Source organism: Peromyscus eremicus, chromosome 18, assembly GCF_949786415.1.
Source record: "Peromyscus eremicus chromosome 18, PerEre_H2_v1, whole genome shotgun sequence".
Taxonomy (NCBI): Eukaryota; Metazoa; Chordata; class Mammalia; order Rodentia; family Cricetidae; genus Peromyscus; species Peromyscus eremicus.
The window spans coordinates 24,885,283-24,910,333 of record NC_081434.1 but is presented as its reverse complement, the minus strand read 5'-3'; the positions used below and the strand labels follow the sequence as shown (position 1 = coordinate 24,910,333).

Sequence of the window (25,051 nt, the reverse complement as noted above, 5' to 3'; positions counted from 1 at the left end):
TAGTACTACTATTACTTTACTACATTAGCATAATCCCTAACTATAATCTAAAACTTATCCTTATACCCACAGACAAGTGTGGTTCCCACACTGAATCAAGACAAACAAGACAAAACCTTCACTTTGCAGCAAACAGACCATTACAGAAAAATCACAACTGATCATAATTCAGCGATCATGGTGTGCTCAGCCTGAATGGATGCCATCTACAGTATAACTACTATACCTAAGCCTCAGGGAAAATCATATACAAACTGGCTTTTTAGATCCCATTCCCTAATATGCAATGCCTTAGTCAGCCTTGATGCAGGAGGGAGGGGCCAGGTCTGGCCCCATCATGGTATAACAGCCTGTGTTGACTACTCAAGGGAGGCCTTACTCTCTATGAGGAGGGGGTGAGGGTGGGATGGGAGTAGGTGGGGAGAGCAGGAGAAGAGGAGAGAGGGGGAACAAGGGTTGATAAGTAAAAGGAAAGAAAATATTTTTTTTTAAATTATATATAAAAAAGAAAGATTATAACAGCAGAGGAACAGGATGTCTTCTCTATGGTGGTGTGTCCTAGAAACAACAGAGAACTTACACATAATATCTTAACAGTATGGTTACCTAGCAATTCTTGAACAATTATAATACCAGTAGATATGTTAACATGGAAGGGGTAATTCAATAGACATCATATCCCCAAATTTTAAAATCTGAATCTATTTCTAGAATAATGTGAAATATGACTGTTCTCTGGAAAACCCAAGAATGTGATTCATTTATCAATTTAATTCAATTACCAACATACTTTTCTATATTTTCTCATACATTTTACAATATTATAAAATGATATTTTCTAATTTCTTTCAGTTGTGTAACATGCTTTGGCCTTATTTAGGCAGAGATATTATTTTCTAGCTCCTTTACATGCAGAAATTGACTTTGATTATGCTTTATGCTATAATATTGAAGTTTGATGAGTATACATAATAATTTTTATCTCCATTATTAATAATTTGTTGCCTTTTAATGATTTTCCTCCTTCTTAAAAGTGGCCATTAATGAATTTGTGCAAAAATATAGCTCATTACACACACACATATATATATATATAATTATGTATATATGTATTTATTATATAATTATGTACAAATATGTATATATGTAATAGTAACAGTCTGATGTACTAATATTTCTAATGTAATATGCATGACACTATCACAGAGGAATTTTACTAAAATACAAGAAAATATTTAATGAATGATAATTTTGAATAGAAACACAGAATTTTTCCCTTCCTTCCTTTCTGTCTCTCTCTTTACATATATATATCTATATCTATACATATATATCATACACATATATATATATGTATATATTAGACATATATTTAGCAATTATTGTTCAAATTCAGGGAAGTCTTTCAAAATTGTTCACGAAAACACTATGTAAGTGCTCTGACAGCCATAATATTATTTTTTAATCACAAAGAAAATTATCTTTGGAAATGAAATTCTCCATGAAAAACAAAATATTAATCCATTTTCTTGGTCAATGTAGAATCTGAGCAAGGAATATTTCTTAGTTTTCATGAATGGGAGGTGTTATCCACTTTCATCAACTACAGCAGAACCATAAACTCACCAGTCATGATGCCCTCTTTCAAAATATCTGAAACAACACTGAAATTTTTCCCTTTTATGAGATTTACTTTTCTAGATCCCATGTTGGCCACATTCCTCTATTTACAAAGTCTTTCTTCAAGCAGCTTACAGAACAGTGAATTTAACAAGCATATGCCTTCCATTTTCCAGACTACACTTTTATTACTATGCTTAGAATGTGGCCTTAAAGCTCAAGTAATACCAGAGTATGACTGAACTCCATAAAACTCAGAGGGGTTAAGCTGCTAATCACTTGTTACTTTTAATATGGTTTGATTTTCCAAGCTGGGAACTCATATTGCTGTTGCTTTCCAGTGTAATCTACAAATTCAGCTCTTAAAATTTTGAAGAAAATAATCTCATTAAGCAATTTCCCATTCAGAGTAATTTTGTTTAAAAATGGTAACAGGTTAATATTTTTACATCTGTCAAATAAAATTATTATTTTAAACAATGTCATATTGTAACATTATATTGCAAGTCTAGAAAATATGTTATTATTTTAGCATATGGCACTTGAGGTCACCCCAAAATAGATACAGTTGTGATATTTCATAGCTTACACATATTATGAACATATTTTAAAGTGTTATTTATTGAGTATGTGTGTCTATAACATTTTTTCTGTAACTTTAAACATATTTCTTACCACAAGTTGAACTCTTCCACCATTAAGTACATCTGGATCTAACTCAGGCAAGAAGTGATTGCTTCATGGTGACACAAAAGGAAAACAAGGTATCTTATAAATACAGAGTAAGAATACTAAAAAATGCCAAATATCTTTATTCATAAAATAGAGATGACAGTTTAAATTTATGTTATATATAATAAATGCACATATTACATATACATATATTTCCACTATTATTTATAAATTAAGTTTCACAAAAATTATTTTCTATATAACACTTCAATACTACCTGTCTTCTTAAAAAATAAACATTAATGAGCAAAAACCTTAAAGTACTAACAGTGATAGTTAATAAATTATAGAAAATCTAAATGTATTTTAATGACATTTACTTATTCTTTTCCCCATTTTCCTTCGGCTCTTTGAGACAGTGTCTCATGCAGCCCAGGCTGGACTCAAACTCACCATGTAGTAAAGGCAAGCCTGAACTCCTGGTTCCTTTGTCTCCCCTCCAAGTTCTGAGATTACAGGCCTACATCATCACTTGTAGCTTTTACAGCCTTAATCTTTTATTTGAGATAGGCTAAGTTTTCTTGTTTATTGCTCTACTATGTCTAATGCACCATACTAATATTTACAGAGAAGTTTAATTTTACCCGAATATTGATAATTTTCTTTGGAAAGATTTTTGTCTTTGTGAGCTATAGAGATAATGGTGGTCTGTGCTTAGAATCAAAGAGCTGTGTGGCCTGGGTGGGTTTTGATAAATAGATCCATAGACTTTGCCAGGCAGCCAACCTAGCCTAAACCAGTGATTCCCAGACTAACAAGTGACCACTTCTCAAACAACACTGTGTTAAAAAAAATAAAAAGACAAAAATTGTGTGGTTAGAGAAGGGGTGGTGGATGTGGGAAGAGTTGGGGAAGGAAGTGATTATGATTAAAACACACTATATAAAATTATTAAAGAACTACTAGAAAAAATAAGGCAGAGGGTTCCTGAAGAATGACATCAAAAGATGATTTCTGACTTCAACATAACACACACACACACATGTGCATTTGCACACATATATGTGAACCTCCCCAAAATGCAGATGCACGCGTGCACGCACACGCGCGTGTGCACACACACACAGATTTTTTTATATTTAAAAGTGACTTTTTAATATATTACAAAAATCTTTTATACACAGTAAATATAAAATAGAAATTCTGAAGAACTGTTTGTTTCTTCTACTAGATACAGATTTTACTTACTAGTAAGTGATAATATTAACTGTTTAAACATCTAAAACTCACCTTAAATATTGTTTATATTTTCCACTGTACCACATCTATATTAACACTTTAACTCCTGACCAAGATGTCTCATGTCTAGTTAATAGTGACAAATAATAGATTTTCTTGTATTTGCTATAATTCTAAGGATGATATTCCTATGAATTCAGTCAACCTGAATAATGTGAACACAAAATAAATTTATGTTTGCGTTAATCAGAATACTTCAAAATAAAACGAGAACTTTTGATGGCTTTCTTTCTTTCTTTGTTCATAATAAATATGTCAAATAACAAATGGCTCCCATTTTCAGTTTTGTTTTTATATGATGGCCACATTTTGTAAGAAGTTAAATGGGCTAAGGTCCTCATATGTGAAAATTTAAGTCACATTTATCATCATGAACCTTTAACCCAGAATTTTAGCTGTCAATTTTATAAAAAAACAATTTTAAAACAAATATATATATTGACACAGCCACAAACACTGGATACCACACTTTTTTTTTATGAAGTCAAGAAGGCTGCATGGTTTGTGTGTTAGTCTTAGGCATAACAGAATAGAGTTCTTCCTAAACACTTTATGGTGAAAACTATAAAGAACAATTAAATCCACGCTGTATGAAAGCCTCTGGCAATGTGATGTATTGGCTTTTGGCTATGAAGTTGTATTTGTTTTAGCACAATTAACTCAGGTTTCACTTTTCAAGATATGTTTACGATACAAAAATCTAATTTAAAGAAAATGACCTCACCATTTCAGGGTTCTGGAACTAGTTGCTTCTAGAACGCCAACTTGTGTATGAAGCCACTGGTGGGTGTATTCATGACTCCTTTCTGACTTTTCATTCACAGTGGTCAGCTTGGAGAGGGCATCTTCCTCCTCATCTTGGGAAGAAATGTGTAACATTCGTCACTCAAAGAATTCAAACCAGGGCAGGTAGCTCACATGATGTCAAGAATTTCATCATAATAAAAGAAATATTGACTAATGCATGGTGACTAAATAATGTCAGTTGTTAAAAACTAAGTATCTCCTCTATTGCAGTTTCAATCACATCTACTTTGAAGAATAAAAGAAAATTTCTAATGCAGCTACCATTGTTTAAAAATAGTATCAATTAGAAAACTCGGTTGTTTTGTTGAGACAATGATTTTCTTGTATTAACAGGCTTGCTTTTCAGCTTATTTTAAGATCTAATTGTCCTTAGACAATTAATATATACAATAGAACTTACAGATTACAACCAAGGCATTTAAAACAGATTTTTGATTTTACAGAATTGAGCTTTGTATAAGCTAGTATTATTTTCAGTTATTAATAGTTCACAATAGTTATTCAAAACAATAAATTTCACTGTGATATTTGCATACATGGTAGAGGAAGGAACTGATTCTCAAAAGTTGTCCAATGACCTACACATACCACATGCTGTGGCACAGGAGAGCTCACATTCAGCGCACATCCAAAGTAAGTGTACAAGTATAGAACGTGCTAAATGAAATCTTTATGTTAATTTGCAAGAATCTCTCTGTCTCTGTTTCTCTCTCAGCATGTGCGTGTGTATGTAGGTGTGTGTATGTGTATGTGTGTGTGTGTGTGCGTGTGCGTGTGTATATGCATGTGTGTGTGTGTGTGTATGTATGTGTATGTGTGTATGCATGTGTGCATGTGTGTGTGTTTAGAAAACCCTGCAGACATTGCTACTATGTCAGTGTTCCACATTTCAGTATTCATTCCATCTTTACTTTGTAGAATTGTTTAGCACTGTGGGCTTGCTCTATTATATTGCTGCTTTTGTGGGGTGCTCATGATTGACCAGGGCTTGCTGGCGTATTGTAAGCTTGATAGATTGTGTGTTTCTAATGTCAATTCATGGTAACTAAGCTCACAAATATATAAAACTATAAAATCTGATGGTTAAAAATGCCATTTTTTCCAGGTGCAGCAGTAATTACAGCATTTAGAAGTGCTGACTCAAATTGCAAGTTCAAGGTTCATCTGGACCACATGAAAATCATCAGGCAAGCCAGAGAAATATATTGAGGAGGCATTTAAATAAAAGGGAGTAAATAAGTCAAAGGAAATTGAATGTTAACTTATTAATTTGAGACATCTCATTGCTTGACACAGAATCAGAATGTTTTTATGCCTTTTGGAAAATGAAGCATGTCTTCAAACTCTTACTAAAGGGGTATAATACACTTCTGTATACACACAAACTTTAACATGCTTAATGTTGAATAAAATGAGAATGAACATCTTCCATCTTTTTTCCTGTAAAGGTCTGAGAAACGACTCTGGTTTTCAATTCAAGAAGATGTTAGAGCCAATATTTAGGAAAGTCTAAAGGAAAGGTGCTTGTTTCTCTTATGTTTGAGTAACTGTTGCTTCTGATGCTGTCACATAATTCTAAAATGTCCACAGCTCCTGCCAAGCAATCTCCAGGCTACCCTTCATTAGTTACAACTGGAGGAAGAATTTCCTCACATGCCCGGGCTGGCCAATGGATTCATGGGCAGAGAAGCATTTGATACATACCGAAAGCGTAAAGCAGACTGGCACAAAAGGAAGATGTGTAGTCACAGTTACTCTACAAAGTGAAATGTCTCCTCTGCAGATCCTGGGTTCTGAACTACCGTTCGTGATTGACCACACCAGGTACAGTTCAGTGATGTGAAACAGTAAGACTTCAGTGAGTCTGACGGTCAGCTGAGCAAAGGCTCAATGCTTACCTATCCTTAACATGTAGGAAATGTTATAATAAGTGTATCTAGCTTAGTACTATCTGTGGCCTTCTGTTTCTTTAATACTGACATTTACTGGCATAGTAAATTTACTTATCAATGCACTCTTGGCAAATATCTCCAGTTCTTCATAACACTAACTGGTTTCACGGCACAACTCAGGCAAAGCTCTACACAATTCTGGTGTGAAGAGCAGATCTGTCACTGTAAGGGAGCAACGCATACAGACCATCATTAAACCACAGACTGGTATATGGGCTGAAGCTCAGCGTAAGAAACAGACCAAATACAACGTGAACTTGGCTGACTCTGACCCAAAAGTAGTTTAAAATAGAAGGATGTGGTTCCATCCCAGCTCAACCACCCCAAGATTATCCTGTCACTGAGAAGAACACTCAAAGTAAAATTCACTCTGAATCATACAGAAGGCCCTCTTCAGCATCTTTGTTTGGAAAAATCACAGAGGCTTAGATTACTTTACAGGTCTCTGGTCATGTTGTTTCATAAGCCTCTCCGTTCAGTGTTAAAGCAAGCATCATTCTGTCTGCAGAAGGCTGAATCCAGGACCCACTGCCCTTTACTTTGCATCATGCTTTACCTGTTTACCTGTTCTCTGAACCTCAGAAAGACGACTTCATTTGCTACTATCTAACCTCTGGTGACTTTAAACCAGAGCTTTGAGTAATTTTAATTAAAACAATTGTTGGACTCAATAATAAACTGCTATGTCATTACTATAGACAAGAAAAGAAAACCTGAAAAACAAATTCCACTTTGCAAAGGCAGCTACTTTGTAGCACTTTAAGGTAAGTTGTTTTTTTCCCATAAAATCATTTGTTTTCACTTCAATTTACATTAGAATATGGATTCTTTATATTCTGTTTCAAGTTGGTTGCAACACAAACATTATATGCAACAGAATTCTCATCTTAAATAAAGTTTGTGTTGATTAATATAAAATACCAAGTTGTCTGGTGATCAGATTTTTTTTTTCAAATTTATTTTAATTGTGTGTGTTTTGTTTGCATGCAAATGTGTGCATCATATGCATGCAATGCCCTTGGAAGCCAATACAGAGTGACAACAATCCTGGAAATGAGTTCCAAATAATTGGAGTTGTTGTGTGAATGTTGGGAATTGAATTCCAGTCCTCTACAAGAGCAGCAAATGTCCTTAACCTCAGAGCTATCTCTCTAGCCTCCTGATGATGAGGTTTTTATCATACCATTTAACTTATTTTCAGGTGATTTTAGCAAAAAAATGTCTAAAATTATAAATATTTTGGGAAACTTGGTATTTGCATATAGTGTCCTAGACATTTTTCACAAATATTGCTTATTGAATTCTTGCTTCATGTTGGCATGTTAAATACTTTAAAAGTTATTGATAATTGGACAATATTGTCTAATTATGGCTGTGATTTACTTCGTTACTGCTAGGTAAACAACATTAGCTCATATAGTTATTTACTAATTTTATATTATATTCTGTGAAAAATGCTTCTCATACTTTCAAATTAGAAACTACCTAAATCACATAGCAACTTCCTTTATGATTTAACAAAGCATAGGGCCTTTCTCTATTATTAATGCCAAAAATATTTTTCTTACTCATTGTTGATTTCAATTTCTATTCTCTTTTCAAAAAGATCATCTTTCTAGGCATGCATATTTGTGTGTGTCTTAAATATCTTCCAGAGTATATGCCATTTTCCTCTCATGGCTTGCATCTCTAAATTCAATACACTGCATGTAGTGTAGCACTCCAGGAAGAAATTCTATACATTTTCGAGGGTGATTTTTCTTCTACAACAACATTCTTCAATTTATTCTTTGTCCTTATTTGTCACTTTCTGTTCTTTTGTAATTTACTGCAACCTGTTATATCCTGAACCTAAGATAGGTGTGTTGGCTCACCCTTATATTCCCATCATCCTAGAGATTACAGTAAGGGGATTGGTGTGAATTTAAAGCTAGCCTGATCTTAAGAGTAAGTGACTCAACCAACTCCAAGCAAATACAAGACTTTAAATTTCCTTATCTTTCAAATACATTCATTCATTACTGTCATTCATTCTCTGCTAAATTAAATTACACAGGCCAATTTCTTCTCTCAAATAACATATAAACCACATTTTTATTGCTTCCCTTCAGGTTATTTCATGTATTTTTTTAGATGTTGGTTTGGTGGGGTCTACATAGTTGAACCTCTTATATGCATCACAATGTGCTGGCTTATGATAATGACTGAATAGACAGAGTTTTCTATCTCATAGGGCTAGCAAATTAGAGGGCTAGGAATGAATAACTTCCATCTTACTCCTGGAAATATCTTATATTGTCAGCTTCATTTCAGAAGCTTTACTTGGATTCTTCTTCTTCTTCATCATCATCATCATCATCATCATCATCATCATCATCATCCTCAAGTTTGATTTTGCTTTTGAACCTTCAAGTCACCCAGACTGGATAGTCTGTAATGATGCCTGGTTATTCTTTACATAGCACTAATATCTAAACACAAAGTAGAGTAAGTATACCTCCATGATATATCATTATTATGGTCCCTATTTTCCATGCTTGAACCATTTTGCAAAGGAGTGAACATGCTATCTTTTATCCCCCATTATCTTCCATGCTGAAACCCTTTCTTCCAGCAAGCACCACCACCTCCACTTTCAAGTATTTTATTGTATGTGATTCACTGAGATTGATTATCATCCAGCAAGAGCACAGATAGGTTGTTTATTGGAGCACAGACTACTTTTCCATGGCAACATTACTATTTGCCAACAACTATTAATTGTCATTAGAACCTCAGTTAGGGGTGGGGACTCTGTAGCCTCTTCCCTGATGAAATATTGTAGACCTAATATATATACATACATATACATATGTATATATACATCCTATCTATCTGTCTGTCTATCTGTCTAAGCAGACAGACAGATAGATAGATATATTAACAGGCCTTGTGTAGGTAACCATCAAAACAGCATTGTACAGTTTCTTCAAGTTATTCTTCTACTTCTCTTCCTTTCTTAATGTGGTATCTTGAACTGCTAAATGCTTCAGCAAAATAGTTTATTCTTGATATCAATTCATTGGGCTTATACAATAAATTAACATACTGCTAAATTATGGAGAATTTTGAACTTACTCATGGTTTGAATGAGAATAGCCCCCACATGTTCCTATATTTGCATGCTTTGTCCCTGTTTGATAGAACTGTTTGGGAAGGATTAGGAGGTATGGCCTGGGTGGAGGAGGTATATCAATGCAGGTGGACTGTAAGGTTTCAAAAGCCCATGCCATTCCCACTACCCCAACCCCTGCCTCTCCCCCACCTCTGGTTCTTGTGGATCAGGAAGTAACACTCAGCTACTGCTTAAATGCCATGCTTGCTAGGACCATGCTTATCACCATGATGATCATGGACTCTAGCCCTCTGCAACCATTAGTCCCAATAAATGTCTTCATTTAGAAGCTTTCTTGGTCATACTGTCTTATCTTTGCAGTACAGAAGTAAGGAAGACTTTAGACGTCACTGTCATTACTCCTCAAAAGTCTTGTTTCCTCTACATTTTGTCTCCTTACACTTGCCTGTCTTCTTCTACTCTTGTAACCACGCACCACCATCTCCTTTGAGGGCTCAATTCTGGCCAGCCCTTTGGATGTCAGAGTATATTCTTCTCCAGAAGTACTGTCTCTGTACTGTCTTACTCTTAGTTATACTGTCTTGCATCATGACTTCCATTTAAATTCTTCAATCACTATTTTTATCCCCTTGTGAGAAAAAAATGCTTTTGTTATGGTTTGAATCTGTACTGCTCCCAGAGGTTAAAGTGTTCTCCAATGCAGCAGCCTTGAGAATGGAGTGGGCACTTGGGCACAGACTTCACCAATGCATAAATCCCTGGGTAGTGCAATGGTTGGATGGACAATAGAGGTAGCAGAAACTCTAGAAGGTAAGCCTAGCTGGACAGGTCACTAAAAGATGAGACTTTGAAAAGTATTTCTTGTCACTGATCTCTCTCTCTCTCTCTCTCTCTCTCTCTCTCTCTCTCTCTCTCTCTCTCCCTCCCTCCCTTCCCTCCCTCCCTCCCTCTCTCTGCTTCTCAGCTGCCATGAGGTGAGCAGTTTTGTTCTCACATATCATCTCCAAAGTGATGCTTTGCCTTTCCTTTAGCCTCAGACAACAAACTCCATAGACTGCAAGCTCTGATACTGTGAGCCAAAATGAGCCTTTCCCTTTTTTTTTTTGCTGAATTGTCTGTCACAGTGATGAAAACTTAATATGCCTCTTTCAGATAACCCATCTTACCTCTTCAAACCCCCAATTGAAATTCTTGTTCCTCAACCGTCTCTGGATAATATACAAAGTTTTTTTTTTAATAGTAGTCAAGCCTTGCTTTAGATCTTGAGAGGCATCTTTTAAATTCCTACCCTAATCCACCAGACATACCATAGTTACCCAGCTTCTTGTACCTGCAAGCTTTTTCTTCAATAATGATATTTCTGCTTCAAGTCTTCAAGTATCAGTTTATAAAAACTATTCTTCAGAGTAAACTATCTGACTTTCAACAATGTATTTTATACTTAACTTAGAGTAGTTATTGGTATGGTTTTAATAGGTTGGATATATTTGAATATGATTTGAATATTTGGTCCCCAGTTGGCAGTGTTATTTAGGGAGTCTGTGAAGGCATTAGAATATGGTCAGGTGGACTTATGTCATTAGAGGTGGGCCTTTGATGGTACAGTCCAGATTCTGGTTCAAGTTTAGCTTTCTACTTACTGATTTACCAAGACAAAGACACACCTTGTCCTGGTTATATTACTCTTGTAATACAATATGAACCAAATCAACTTGGGCAGGAAAGAATTTATTTGGCTTATATATCCTGACCATTGTCCATTATTGAGGGCAGCCAAGACAGGCACTCAACCAAAACAGAAATCTGGAAGCAGAAACTGAATCAGAGGCCATGGAGGTTGGACCATCTATCTGCTCATGTATGCGTGGCACTGTCTACAGTGGCCAGGGCCTTCACTTATCAATCATTTATCATGAAAATGACCTAGGATTTGCCAATTTGATTGAGGTATTTTCTTAGTTGTGGTTCCTTACTTTTTCCCAGACGACTCTAACTTATGTGAAATTGGCAAAACAAAAAAAAAAAAAAAAAAAAAAACTAAAAAACAAAACAAAAAAACCCCACTAACTAGCACAATTTACATCTTGTCAACTTTACACATAAAACTCACTATTAATTTAATTTTCAGTGTCATAAGATAAAACATAACATAACTTTAAAAGTCCCATAGCCTTTAAAAATTTCAAACATGTTAAAAGTACTTAAAAATAATCAACATCTTTTTAAAAACTCCAGTATCTCAGTTGGGTGTGGTGATGTATGCCATTCATCCCAGCGCTTGGGAGGCAGAGGCAGGAGGATCTCAGTGAGTTTGAAGTCAGCCTAGTCTACAAAGTAGGTTCCAGGACAGCCAAGTCTATTACACCGAGAAACCCTCTCTGGAAAAACAAAAACAAAAAGTTCAATATCTCACAACTGTGGGTCCTGAGAAATAGAAAATAAAAATAGTGAGTTATATAACTCTTTTTCCAGGACGGCACAACTGGGACAAAGCTACAATTATACCAAAGCAAAATAAAATTCAAACAGTGCGAATAGTTCAGTGTCCAATGTCTGGAACTCACTCATGATCTTCTGGGTTCTAAAAGCCTTGGGCGGCTCTATGTGTGTTCTATTCTCATAACATACAATTTGTCTTTTAGGTTCATGCTTGCTCTACACCTGCTGCTTTTATAGGTGATCCCCCTACTGTCCTGGCATCTCCAACATTCTGGGGTTCTCAATTGCAACTACGGTTCCACTTTCACCAATGACCGCTCTTCAGGGACTCCAACCCTGATGCACAGTGCCAAACTGTAGCTGCCTCTCGGTGATTCCTCCATGCTGTCAAAATCAGTAACATGTGGGAGTCTCTTACATGTTATCAAGCTTGGCTGCCGGCATATGATACAGCCTCCTTCACTTCCCGGCTTCTGGACCAGAGCTCCTATGTGCTGACCCTGAACCAATTCTCCCCCAAAGGTTTCACCTCAATGATGCTGTTCTTTCTTAATCAGGGCTAATATCTCAGTCCTATCTAACCAGCATCAATTGTCCCAGGAAATTCAAGTTTCACTTCAGTGGTTCTTGTCTCTTCATCACAGCTGATTCTTCAGCCCCAAGTGACCAGAAACCACAGGCTGTTAATTCTAATATATCACATGAATAGCCCTGATAGTCTTTGCTTCCTTCTGAGACTTCATAAGCCAAACCTCCATCATCTGGATCTCTGTCAGTATTATCTTCCAAGTTCCTGCAACAGCTTATTAAACTCTGAGCACTCAATGGCCTTTCCAGCTGCAAACTCCAAAATCCTTCTATAATCCTCTCTTGAAAATCCATGGTCAAGCCAATCTCAGTAATATCTCCCTCTGTGGCATCAATTTGTCCTAGTTTGGCTCCCGTTACTGTGATAAAACACCGAGCAAAACCAGTCTGGGGAGGAAAGTATTTATTTGGTTTACACATCCTAATCACTGTCCATCATAGCAGAAAGTCAAGGCAGGAACTCAAGCTGGGCAGGGACCTGGAGGTAGAAACTGAATCAGAGACCATGGAGGAGTGATGCTTACTGGCTTGCTTCACATGGCTTGCTGAGATTGCATTGTTACAGGACCTAGGGCCATTGGCCCAAGGGTGGCAGCACTCAGAATGGGCAAGGCCCGCCCACATTAACCATTTACTAACAAAGTGTATACAGGCCTGTGTGATGGCTGCATTTTCTCAACTGAGGTTGCCTCTTCCCTTATGATTGTAGCTGTGTCAAGCTGACAAAAATCTCACAAGCACATCCATTCCCAACACGTTGCTACAGACATCAACTGTGCTACATTTTCCCTGCCATGATGATTGAAGCCATAGACCAAAACAAATCTTTCCTCTGTACCTTGCTCCATTAGGTATTATGTCAAAACAACTAGAGATGGAACTAGTAAAAGAATGCTCTTTTCAAGGGATCCTGTAAGAATTCTAGGACACCTTCCTTTATATCATATAATTTTCTTTTCTTTCTTTCTTTCTTTTTTTTTTTTTTTTTTCCCCGAGACAGCGTTTCTCTTTGTAGCTTTGTGCCTTTCCTGGAGCTCGCTCTATAGACCAGGCTGGCCTCGAACTCATAGAGATCCGCCTGCCTCTGCCTCCCGAGTGCTGGGATTAAAGGCGTGCATCACCACCGCCCGGCTATAATTTCTTATTTTTTAATGTGTGTTTTGCCTCAATATAAGCTCTTGATAATATTAATGCATAATATGACATCACTCAGGAAACATCAGTGAAAAAGGAGCATTTGCCATATTGTTCTTTCTGCATTTAAAAAGAGCAAAGCTCTCCTCTTAAATCCATTGGACAGGCTCACATTTTCCCCTGACTACAGGGTCAGCTCTAGTATGCTCCCCAGTAGAGGTATAGGACCCACTCTCCATGTGCCGCAGCCGGTGAGGGGCAGGGCCAGCTCTCCCGTTCTTGTGACCCTGGGGCCAGCTCTCCCACCTGTGTCAAGGAGTGGGGGTGGTGAGGGCATCTTTCCCTCACCCATGCCACTGTATGGCAGAGGAGGCCGGGCAGAGTCAGCTCTCCTGCTCTCATGCCCTCTGGGCTAGCTTAGCTGCACCCCCACCAAGAGGGTCAGCTCTGCTGTGCTGCTCTGGGGAGGTGCAGGGCCCGCTTTCCCAAGTGCTGCTGATGGTAGGGGGAGTGTCAATTCTCCCACTCTCATGACCTCAGGACCAGCTCTCCCATTGCCACAGGCAGCAAGAAGCAGGGGAGGGGGGGAAGGTCTTCTCTCCTTAGCTCACTCTACCATATAGCAGATGAGGGGTGGGGCCAGATCTCTCAGGCATGTTTGCAGGGTGGGAAATGATCTGTGCCTGTGTAAGCTTGTATGCTAAGTGGTGGCATAGGTGAGGGAAATATGCCCTCCCACCCCACCCTTTATCACCAGTGGTAGGCCTCAGGGGCATGAGAATGAAAGAGCTGGCCCTGCCCATCACTAACTGCAGCAATCTGGAGTGGTGAGCCTTGCTCCTTGCCTGGGCAAAACAATAGAGCTGGCCCTGGTGGTTGTGAGTACAAGAGTGGGCAAGCTGGACTTAAGGGCGTAAGAGCGGAACTGGCCCAGCTCCTTGCTGCATGCTGCATCGGGAGAGCTAGCTGGGGGAGTGTTGGAGAGCTCACCTGAGTGGTGATGATGAAGGAAAGATGGTGGGCTGATTAACCCAGCTACGACCCAGGCCCAGAACTAGGGCTACGAGTTAGCCCACCCCAACATCCACTTCATCTACGAACTGCTGGAGTATGGAGGGAGGGGGGCGGACCTGCAGATTCAAAGCTACATGATCTCCATGACACAGGACAACAACAGGATATCCAAGAGTAGTCTCAGGAGAGCCTATTATCAATAGTGTAGCAGAAGCCAGAATCCTCCAACCAGACCAATGACTCATTGCAATGAACACTTACAGGTAAAGATGTATGGACTAAAGAGTATACCGTGTGACTCACTGGGCCACACTACAGCTTCTACACCAAGATTTGTTTGTTTTTTATTTTACTTTTACATTTGGTTTGTGGAGGAAGGTTGCAAGGGTAGAGGGTGGGAGTGAGGGGATGAGGAGATGGATGGGATTGGGATGCATGATGTGAAATTCTCAAATAATAAATAGTTAGAAAAAAAGGTACAGAGTTATAATGCAAAGGCTTTTAATGCATAGACAAGCCTAAGTGTTATGGAAAATAGCATATGTCTAAACATGATTAACTTAATTACTAGAGTAGGAAGGAACATTAACTCTGAAAGTCAGAATTACATTAGAATAATAATAATAAAAAAGACAACTAAAACTAGCAAATCCAAACATGGAACCAAAGAGATAACCTCTTCATAGTTCCACAGCATACATAATCCTAGAGGAGAGAGGTTTTACTTGAGAGGTTCATCAAAAGAAATGAAGTAATTTAAAAATTCATGGAAATATTATTCTTTTCTTCATAAAAGGCAATAAAAGGTACTCATTAAATCCATATGCTTCAAATAAATCAAATTTCTAAATTTTCTGCATAATATCCTATATGGAGGGAAATTAAGATTCAATTATCATTTAGGGCACAGAGAAATAAACTAAGTAGTTATATTTTTAATTCACATGGTAACTTTCCCATGGCTGTTTCCTTTTGCACTAATGGCTTTTCTCAGTAATATAATTTTGAAATAGTCTTGGTTTCATGAACAGAGATGAGTTCATCTGTTTACCAAACGCTTTTGGGGGACATTGTTGTGGCTACACAAAATGCTTCTTCTCGTGCTGTGAAATATTTTAAGTCATTTTGATAAATGGGTGACTCTACGTAGCTCAGGCTGGAAATACTAAAAAACTGCTTTATAAAGCATAAGTGGTTTGGATGTGTTTAGTAAAGAAATTATTACCTCATACCTCGCAAATAAAGGACAATTGAGAGTGGAATTTGGCATAAATACACTAAGAGAACTTGAGTTTCATTAGCATCTATATAAATACTTGTTGATAGGCTGTTTACGGCTTCTTCCTTAACCAAGCCATCTGTGGCTGGAAAGCCTACAGTATTGGCAGGAAACCAGTAACTCTCTCGGAGCCATTTGAGTGTGACAGCAACATCACTATTCTTTAAAGACATATTTAAGTATACATGCGCTGGATCACTAAGGGAAAAAAATGACTTCATGAATAAAGACGAGGATTGTTGGTAAAAGGATTAAAAACAGAAACTTTGGGAGGGTAGCCAAAACTATATATGTAAGGTCAAAGGCTAACTACAGCATTAATCATTCCTTTACTCAGTTCATTCAATTTTTATGGCCAAACAGATTTTTAAAAAATAGAATGAAAGATACTTGTGAGTTTCTGACATTTGAATTAACTCTTAAAACTGGGCTGTTAGGAGGCACACAAGGAGCATAAATGACTTATGAATGCAAAAATAAATAAATAACAAACAAATAAAAAATACTTAAGAAGTTCTATATCTAAAGTAGTTGATATTTTAAAGATCTTTTAAACACAGAATTGCTTGGTGCATTGAATACTTGTGAAATAACAGAATAAATCCTTTAATAAAGTGTTTATTATCCAATTATAAAAAAATCAGACTATCTAGTTCTTCCAAAATATAACATATTTTTGACATTATGTTCTCAAGTGAGCTGTGCCTCTTTGCTCATGTGGGTATAGTGTATTCTTGAAGGTACTTCTATAGTTTCCTCCCTGACAGTCACAAAAATTGGAAAAAAAAACCTAGGTGGCATAGATAACATATACATGAACACCTGTAACCCTGCCTGGGACTTGGTTAAAGTAAGGAAGACAAGAGAGACATTTTCCTGGCACACACACAAAAAAAAAAATTGAAGGGAGTGCAAAGATCCTCAGTTATCAAAATAAATAGTTTACTGTTATATTTCTTAATAAACATTAATGACAAGAATTTATGATCAACTGTTCAGATTCAGTAACAGCTTTCTGCTGAAACACTTGATGCCTTGGGGCAAAAGTCATACTGATCCTGCCTCCTCCTTGGTGTGTGTTTATTTCTAAGTAATAATATCAAAAGCATCAACATGACATCATTTTTAAAACTACCAAGCAGTCATAGGGCTTACATTTTTTCTATAGTTTCATATAAATCTGGCACAGCACTTCATTATCCATGAACAGAGGAGCTGGTTGTGACATATAATGAATTAATTTTGAAAATAACTAATTTAAGTGATGTGTTTGTAGTTATATTTCATCTGTCTTTGTATCTGTAAGAAAGTAACTTGCACAGAATAAGCTGGCTTTTCACTTACAGGCCGTGTAGTGACACACAATTGACTTATCATTGCTCTACTTTTTTTTAATCCTTCTTACAGTGAATGTACTAATAATATAAAATGAATACTACCCTTAATATACAGGTATTTTGTAATTGTATCCACATTGCTATAATTTTCAAAGAAAATGGATTCCATTTTGTATAGCCTTAACATTGCCTCACTTAGCACAGGCCAGTCCTATCCTATCTTGCAGGGAAAGTAAATGTATGAGTTAAAGTTCCAGGGGTCTACTGAAATGAAGAGAAGATTTCAGTTAATCACAATGGGAAGGAGAACAGTTTTCTGGAGGTTACTCCAGGAAGTGCTCCTTAGAAAAATTCTAAATCTTCAACAGATATTTTTTTTTAAATATATTTTCTTTCATAATATGTAAGGGTTCTCATGTGTCTTTTATAGAGAAAAATCAATTTCCAAGAGATAAGAAGGGTGTATGGTCCTAATTGATTTTAAGTTATTTCAAATAATTTTTAGCAATTGCTTAGTAATAACCATGAAGGAGGTTCCATTGACATGATTCTCTCCTGTTTCACTCTTTTAATTTAATTATCCTTGGAAAATATTCCTCTGTCTAACCTAGATTCCCTCAGGGAGTGTTAATATGGTAGGTCATCCAAACTAGGGCCCACCCAAAAGAATAATCAAGAATAATGATGTAATTAGGATGGTTTTCAGAATAATGCAGTTATATTGACCAAATAAGTACTATTGCCACTTATTTTTATAGTTTATTGTTCTGATTTTGATATAAATATGTACACGGATTTTTGCTCCTTGGTGAAAAGACATCTATAATTATAATCATACATATATGTACTTATTAATTGATATCCAAGCTTATGACATAATTTCCTTTACCTGTTCTATTTTAATAGAAAACATTAAGTGGTACTATAATGATTCATTCAGGCTAGGAGCTCTAAATAAACTATTGAAATTTTCTTGATGTCTTTGTAATCATATAATATTACGTAACAATATAACAGAATATTCCTCTAGCACATGTGTCTACACACTCATAATTAACTTCTCATTGTGCCTATTATAATAATTTAGTTGTTTCTTTATATTGTTATAGAGCAGTGATTTTTATGTTTTTAAATTCAAAACAGATATTCTTCTGTTATGGAAAAAGTTCATAGGAAATACTAAATATATCTAAATATTGCTTGCATTATAAACAACAATAAATACAAAGTGTTTTATTTCACGCACTGAATAGCTGAATAGACACAGCCTGAAGAATATGAAGAGATATTTTTTCTGCAGATGAAACTTCAAGAAGACATTTTATTCTTATTCCATTATCACTAAAAAGATGAATTATTATTTAATGTAGCAAAACTTTATTATACCCAGATTATGTCATTTTGATGGATATCACTTTATTAGAGACAAGTTCAAGACTCCTGATGGATTTTTATGCTGGCAGAAGAAGCCCATGCAGTAGGTTTACACCTACCACAAAAGTCACTCTTAGCTTCAAACAATTACAGAACACACAAAACTTCAACATAACATATGTATGAGACATTAAGCCTCAGAGTAAAATATAAAAAAATACATTATAATTATATAAATTAAAATAGAATATCCCATGAGATCTCTGGTAATTTCAAAAGTAGAAAAATCTGCAAATAGAAGCCCTACTAAAGAAATTTAGTAGTATAATGTATATAGTAAAGTATAATGACTATACTAAATGATATAATATTAACTTTCTTGATTTACTTTTTATTGCTTAACTCCTATGTATTTGAGCAGCATAGTTTTTGGTAATCTTAAAAGATTAATTTTTAAAACTATATGTATTTGCCTATGCAGGTGCCCACAGAAGCCAGAAGAGGGCATCAGATCCTCTGGCAGTAGAATTATAAGTGCTTATGAGCTGAATCAACTATCATGTTGATCAAGGTCTTTATATTCCCTTGAGTTGTTTCCTTAGTTGATAACAGGATATGTCAGCCAGAGACTCAGTGAATACTGGTCACTAAAAATGTAAATATAATTACTTACTTACTAAGAGCATGCCATGTCCACTTTTTCCCTCAATTTTTATCATTCTTTGTGGATCTTACATCATGCATCCAGATCCCACCTATCTCCCTGTCCCCTTGCTTCTGCCCTCTGCCTTTGCAACCTCACCCTCAAAAAAAAAAAAAAAAAGTGAAGCATCTCATCTTGGAAGCTGTAGTGTGGCCTGGTGGGTAACACAGTTTATGCTTTAGGCCATTTATCTTTACTTGTAGAGTTCATTGGTCAGAAGAATGACTCATAGCAAGTGTTAGTTTTTGTTCAATATTATTTGAGAGTTACTGTGTATGGGGCATAATATAGTTCTACTACATTATATTTTAATTATTGCACTGTATTTCATTCAATGGATTTGCTACAGTTTATTCATACCACTCTTGTTTGACAAATAGAAAGTTCTGTAAGTTCTATGAGTTGTGATAGATGTCAGGTTACATATATGACAAGAACTTATCTCTTCAGAGTGTATTTTCATTACTTGTGTACTCAAGTTTCTACTCAAAATATAGACTCTATTTGACAAGTTTAGAGTTTGAAAAAATCTACCAGAATTTAATTGAGATTGTCCCTCATCTTTAAGTCAATTTTGGAAAATTAATACCCTAATTGGTTATCTCATGCTAGCAAGTAAAAACAGTACCAAGAACAGGTTACATTTTTAAGCTGTTGGTCAATGAGTTCCCACAGACTCCCAAGCATTAGCATCTACAGTAGTACTGTTGTCTACCCTCCAGAACTTGATAATAAGATACTGTTGCAGAGGACATTGTATAATTGAGAAATCAATCTAGCACTCAGTGGAAGCTTCATCCCTACTGGCTATCTCTCATTTTTCTGGAAAGTGCTATGCACACCACCATAGGAGACAATTAGTCATCAACCACACTGAGTTGTGAATTCTACAAAATACAGCAATGATTAGCCTGACAAAGGTATCCCTATTGGTGTAACAGTGGCACTAATGTTACAGAAGTAACCAACCATGTTCTGATTGGATTGAGGTACACTCCATGAGGGTGAAACCCATACATAGGGTTAATGGGATGAAAATCTGTGGCTAGATAGGCCCTCGAGAATACTATTAGTAGATAAAATATTAAAACTACCTTTAATGGCCTATATGTAAGCATAGATCAGAGCATCTCTAAACCCTTATCAGAGAACCTTCTTGTAGTGGATGGAAGTTAGCATAGAGACCTTCAACTGGTCAGCCCAGAGAGAATAAGTGTCAGCAGAGTTCACAGACTTAAATTTGACATATACATATATCCCTTTCCCTTGAGGCTCAGAGAAGTTTTAAGAATAGGGGTAGAAAGTTTGTAAGGGCTGGGGTGTTGGATAACATCAAGAAAATTGTATTTTTCAGACACAACAGGGAAGTCGCACATGTGAACACACAGTGACTGTGACAGCATGTAAAAGATTTGTGCAAGCATATGCCAGACAAAACTCCAGCACACAAGAAGTAGGTGGGAATGAAATCCCACCCCACCACTAACTGAGGATCTATTGGCATTTGATGGTTCCTGGGAGAGGAAGAATAAGTTTTCTTCAATGATGTAATCCTTGCACAGGTCTGCCATATACCACATGTGAAGCCCAACTCAAGAGACTACTTGGGCAACACATGATGAGGGCTGGAGAGAAAAGGAAAACTCATAGTTGGGTAGGCAGAGAGGGAAGGGTGGAGATGGTGGTAATGTGAGGAGCTGAGGGTAGGAGAGACTAGGTTCAAAGTGCATTGTATGAAATTCTCTAATAGTAAACTATTGTCTTAAAATATTTAAAATTTAAAGTCTTATTTCATAAACATACTTCTAGAAATACCAAGTTTGAAAATAGTGCTGCCTATGCACCACTGGTTTAGATTGCACCCCACCCCCATTAAAAAGTCAACTAAGCATAAATGTATGGGTCCCTAACTTGGCTTACTATTCCTAGCCACTGTACAATACCCATTGTCCCACACTTCTCTATATTTATAGTCCTAATTTTTGCAACTGTTTAATAAATTGTGTACTGATATGGTAAGTTCTCTCACTTTGTCATAAATTGGATTTGGGTCAGTTTGGTTAAGATTTTCTGAGTGTTTGTTTTTTCCTTCCAATAATTTTTTCACATACATTGACATAAAGTAATTATAACATCTGTTATTCCACCCATTTTTCCATCTACAAGGCTATGTAATTTTCTCATGAAGAAAACTTGCCAATATACATCCAATTTATTAATGTTTTTGGCTTTGCTAAATTTAGCTTTACTGGTACAAAATAGTGTATTTTTTTCTATTTTATTAAGTAATGATCCTATGAAATGTAATGTTCTGACATTGTATAATTACTTTTTAAAAAGATCATTATATTTTTTTATACTTGTAATTTCCAGAAACTTTTAAATTTATAACCAGTTGAGTTTCATTTTAGTTTGCTTAGTGTTATTTACTTACAACTTAACAGCATTACATTCAGGAAATGCACTATACAACTGTTTCATTCTTACCAACTTTCAGTTCTTATTTAAAGGCAATAAGCCTTCAGGCTTGGTTAATATCATTTTGTGCTTCAGGATAACATACTTTTCAGTCAATAAATGTTCCATATAAGACCTTCAACTATAATTTATTATGTTTATCAAATCATATCCTTAGTGATTCTCTTGAATATTCTTTAAGTTACTGAAGGAAATGTCGTTAAAACTTCCTGATATAATTGTTGAAATTTCTTCTTGCTACAACTTTAATTTTTTACTTATATTACCATTGTATGTTATACTACTTCATACAAAATTCAGTGCATTAGAAATGTGTTAGTTATTTTCCCCCTCATCTTGACAAATACATGACATCACACCACAAAGGAAGGATGATTTATTTTGGTCCATGGTCACTTGTCTTTGTATGTTTGGATAGAATATCACTGGCCTGGGGCACATTGCAGAGGACCTAGGTTTCCATGAGAAATTTTTGCCCAAGTATCCATAAACTTATACTGCTTATATTTTTGCATTTACAATATTTGTTTGTATTTAAGTTGTGGAGGTAACATCAAGGTGTGCTATATGATCAAGCCTTAACCAAGCTATTTGGACCATGGATGCATCAGCCTCTGAATGCCTATAGAGTTGAAGACAGTGAAAGGAATTCAGTGGAAACATGCAAATGTCTTTGTGGTTCCGTATCAGCAATGTGCCTCAGAGACTATCTCTTTTCAAAGGTAAAACTATTAAATAAATTTATTTTTTCATATTCTGAAGCTTCAGATGAGTGTCTTGTAAATTCACGAGATGTCTTCAAGAAATATTTTTCTTTATAGTCTTACTTTTTCAATTAAATACTACGTCATCTTTAAAAATCCCTCCAGTCCACAGGTTACCATGCAAAGTGATGGGTTTTAATATAAAATTTTCATACATACTCTTTGTCATAATTCATCTTCCTCTCCAATGACCCTACTCCACCCCTACCAGTTCCTTTCTCTGATGTTCTCTCTCTTACTTGACATCTTTATGATGCTTTTCTCTTTGTCAGCCATGCATTCTTTAGCCTAATGGACTTTAATTAGCACCCTCCAAATTTTCAGTCTTCTTGCTATTTTTACCTACAATTCTTACCTCAAACCATCCTAAAAATGGTACTAAGTATGCCACAGCATGAAGAATGAAATTTCCTCTGACAAGGTAGCTCATCACTTAAAATTAAGTCTTTTCCAATTTCTCATGACATGAACAAGATGTAGACACATTTTTTCTAATATCATATATCATGAATGGCTTTTAGTAAATTTCTAAATATGAGATTTATTCCCATATGTAGTCTCATGACCACAGTGTTTGCTGGCTGAATTCTTCTTTGCATTCTGGTGTCTGGAACTACTAGTAGAATTAAAAAAATCAGCTGAGCTTGCAGAATTCTTGAGTTTTATTCCCTGTGTCTCCAAGATTCTTCAAATCCCCATCACAAATCAGTCCCAAGCATTTAAAAAGCACACAGTCATACTTAGTCATGGCATTGACCCCATTCTAGTAATGTATTTTCCATATTAGTTACTTTCCTTTTTGCCCTGACAAAGTTTCTAACATAAATAATGAAAGACAGCAAAATTTGTTTTTTACTTCAAGAGTTGAATTTAATCACATGCCCACATGCTTGGGCAAAATTCATGACTGCAGAAACCTTTGCAAGTGTGGTTCTGGTTCATTGAGAATAAGAAACAGAAAGAAAGGAAGAACCCTAGTGGGGTTCATCCACGCATAATCTTCAAGGCATATCCCTGCTTCTACTTGACCCAACCCCTAAAAAACACATAGCCTTCCCAAATAATATGAGCAGCTTTCAATGTTAGAGCTACAGGGAAAAATTCACATTCTAACAAATCCTATCTTTTTCTCAACTAGAATCTATTTTACCAAATTTCTTCAGTGTTTTTTTTTTTTTTGTGTGTGTGTGGAATATAAAAATGTTGTACTAACAAAAATAATTTCCTAGTGTTTTAGATTACTTAACCTAACCTTAACCCTAAGTAAATCATTTGCAACTATGCTGGATCTCCCAAGAAACTGGTGTTATTGTTTGAAATGTCCCCACATTTTTAGCTGCTGAAAGACTCTTGCCCAGCTCCCACTACTGTGGATGCTGGTGGCGTCCTTAAAAGGCAGCAATTAAAAGGAGTTAAATCATTAGGGAGTATTGAATCCAGAACTACTCCTAGCTTTTCTGCCTTCAAAATTCATGTCTCATTCACACCCATCATGAACACTGACTTTCCTAACGCTGCACAAACAGACCCCCAGGAACCATTGACTGGAAACACAGATATTGTGAGTGAAATTTTCTTCCTTTAAGTTGACATTCTCAAGTATTTTGTCAAAGCAATAAAGAACTGATCAACATAACTGATAGATGTGAATTTATCCAACATTTTGTGATTTCTATTCCTGTCTGAACCATATCCTTTTGCTTAGCCAATTAATTATACTGACTGTTTCTTCTTTGTCTTTTTCCTGACTAGTGTAGAGATTATATTAGTTGTATCTATTCATTTGGTTTTTAACCCTAGAAATCACAATGCACTTACTAGACTTAATGAAATATATAATTAACCAATTAAAAATTATTTTACTGCTTTAAAACAGCACCCTACTATGCAGCCCTCACCATTGAAACTTGGTGTGGACACTCAGCTGGCCTGGCACTCAGAGATCATCCTGTCTGTGCCCTTGAGTTCTGGGTCAAAGCTCCCTGCTAGCAAGCTCAGCCCTAATTTTCCCTTTTCTTAGAGAATGTAAGGGAATTTACCTCCAGCTGACTGCATATTAACATTTCTCTTTGTACTTTACATTAACTTAATTTCATGATGTTGTTATCCAAATTATTAATTTATGCTTAATTATACCAACATTATACAACAAATACCCACCATAAATGCTTCAAACAACACATGGATATTGCTCGATAGTATCTGTTTACAGGGTGAGTGCTATTCAAAGTCAGTTGGTGTCAGAAAAGCTTGTAAAATTCTGTTTTTATGTAAATAACCTCTCATTCATTGTTTTTCCAAACAATGTTTTCTGTGCTGTTCAAAAAATACAGAAGAAAGTCCTTTGTTAGGGAGAGGCATAACAGTCAGAACACACAGGCTATAGAGACAAACTGATCAGGTACACACTTAACAGATTACAGAGTGCAGAAACCACACAATACACACAGATGGAAGACACCAGAGGAGAAGCAGA

General features: G+C 36.1%; 1 protein-coding gene across 1 annotated transcript in view; it reads right to left on the bottom strand.

The window, feature by feature from the left end:
• Positions 1-25,051, bottom strand: part of Lrriq1 (leucine rich repeats and IQ motif containing 1) — a 164,479-nt gene that overhangs the window by 7,566 nt on the left and 131,862 nt on the right. Inside the window, 2 exon segments of the mRNA XM_059245811.1 lie at positions 2,296-2,356; positions 4,316-4,476. Of these exon segments, the coding sequence (XP_059101794.1) occupies positions 2,296-2,356; positions 4,316-4,476 (222 nt within the window).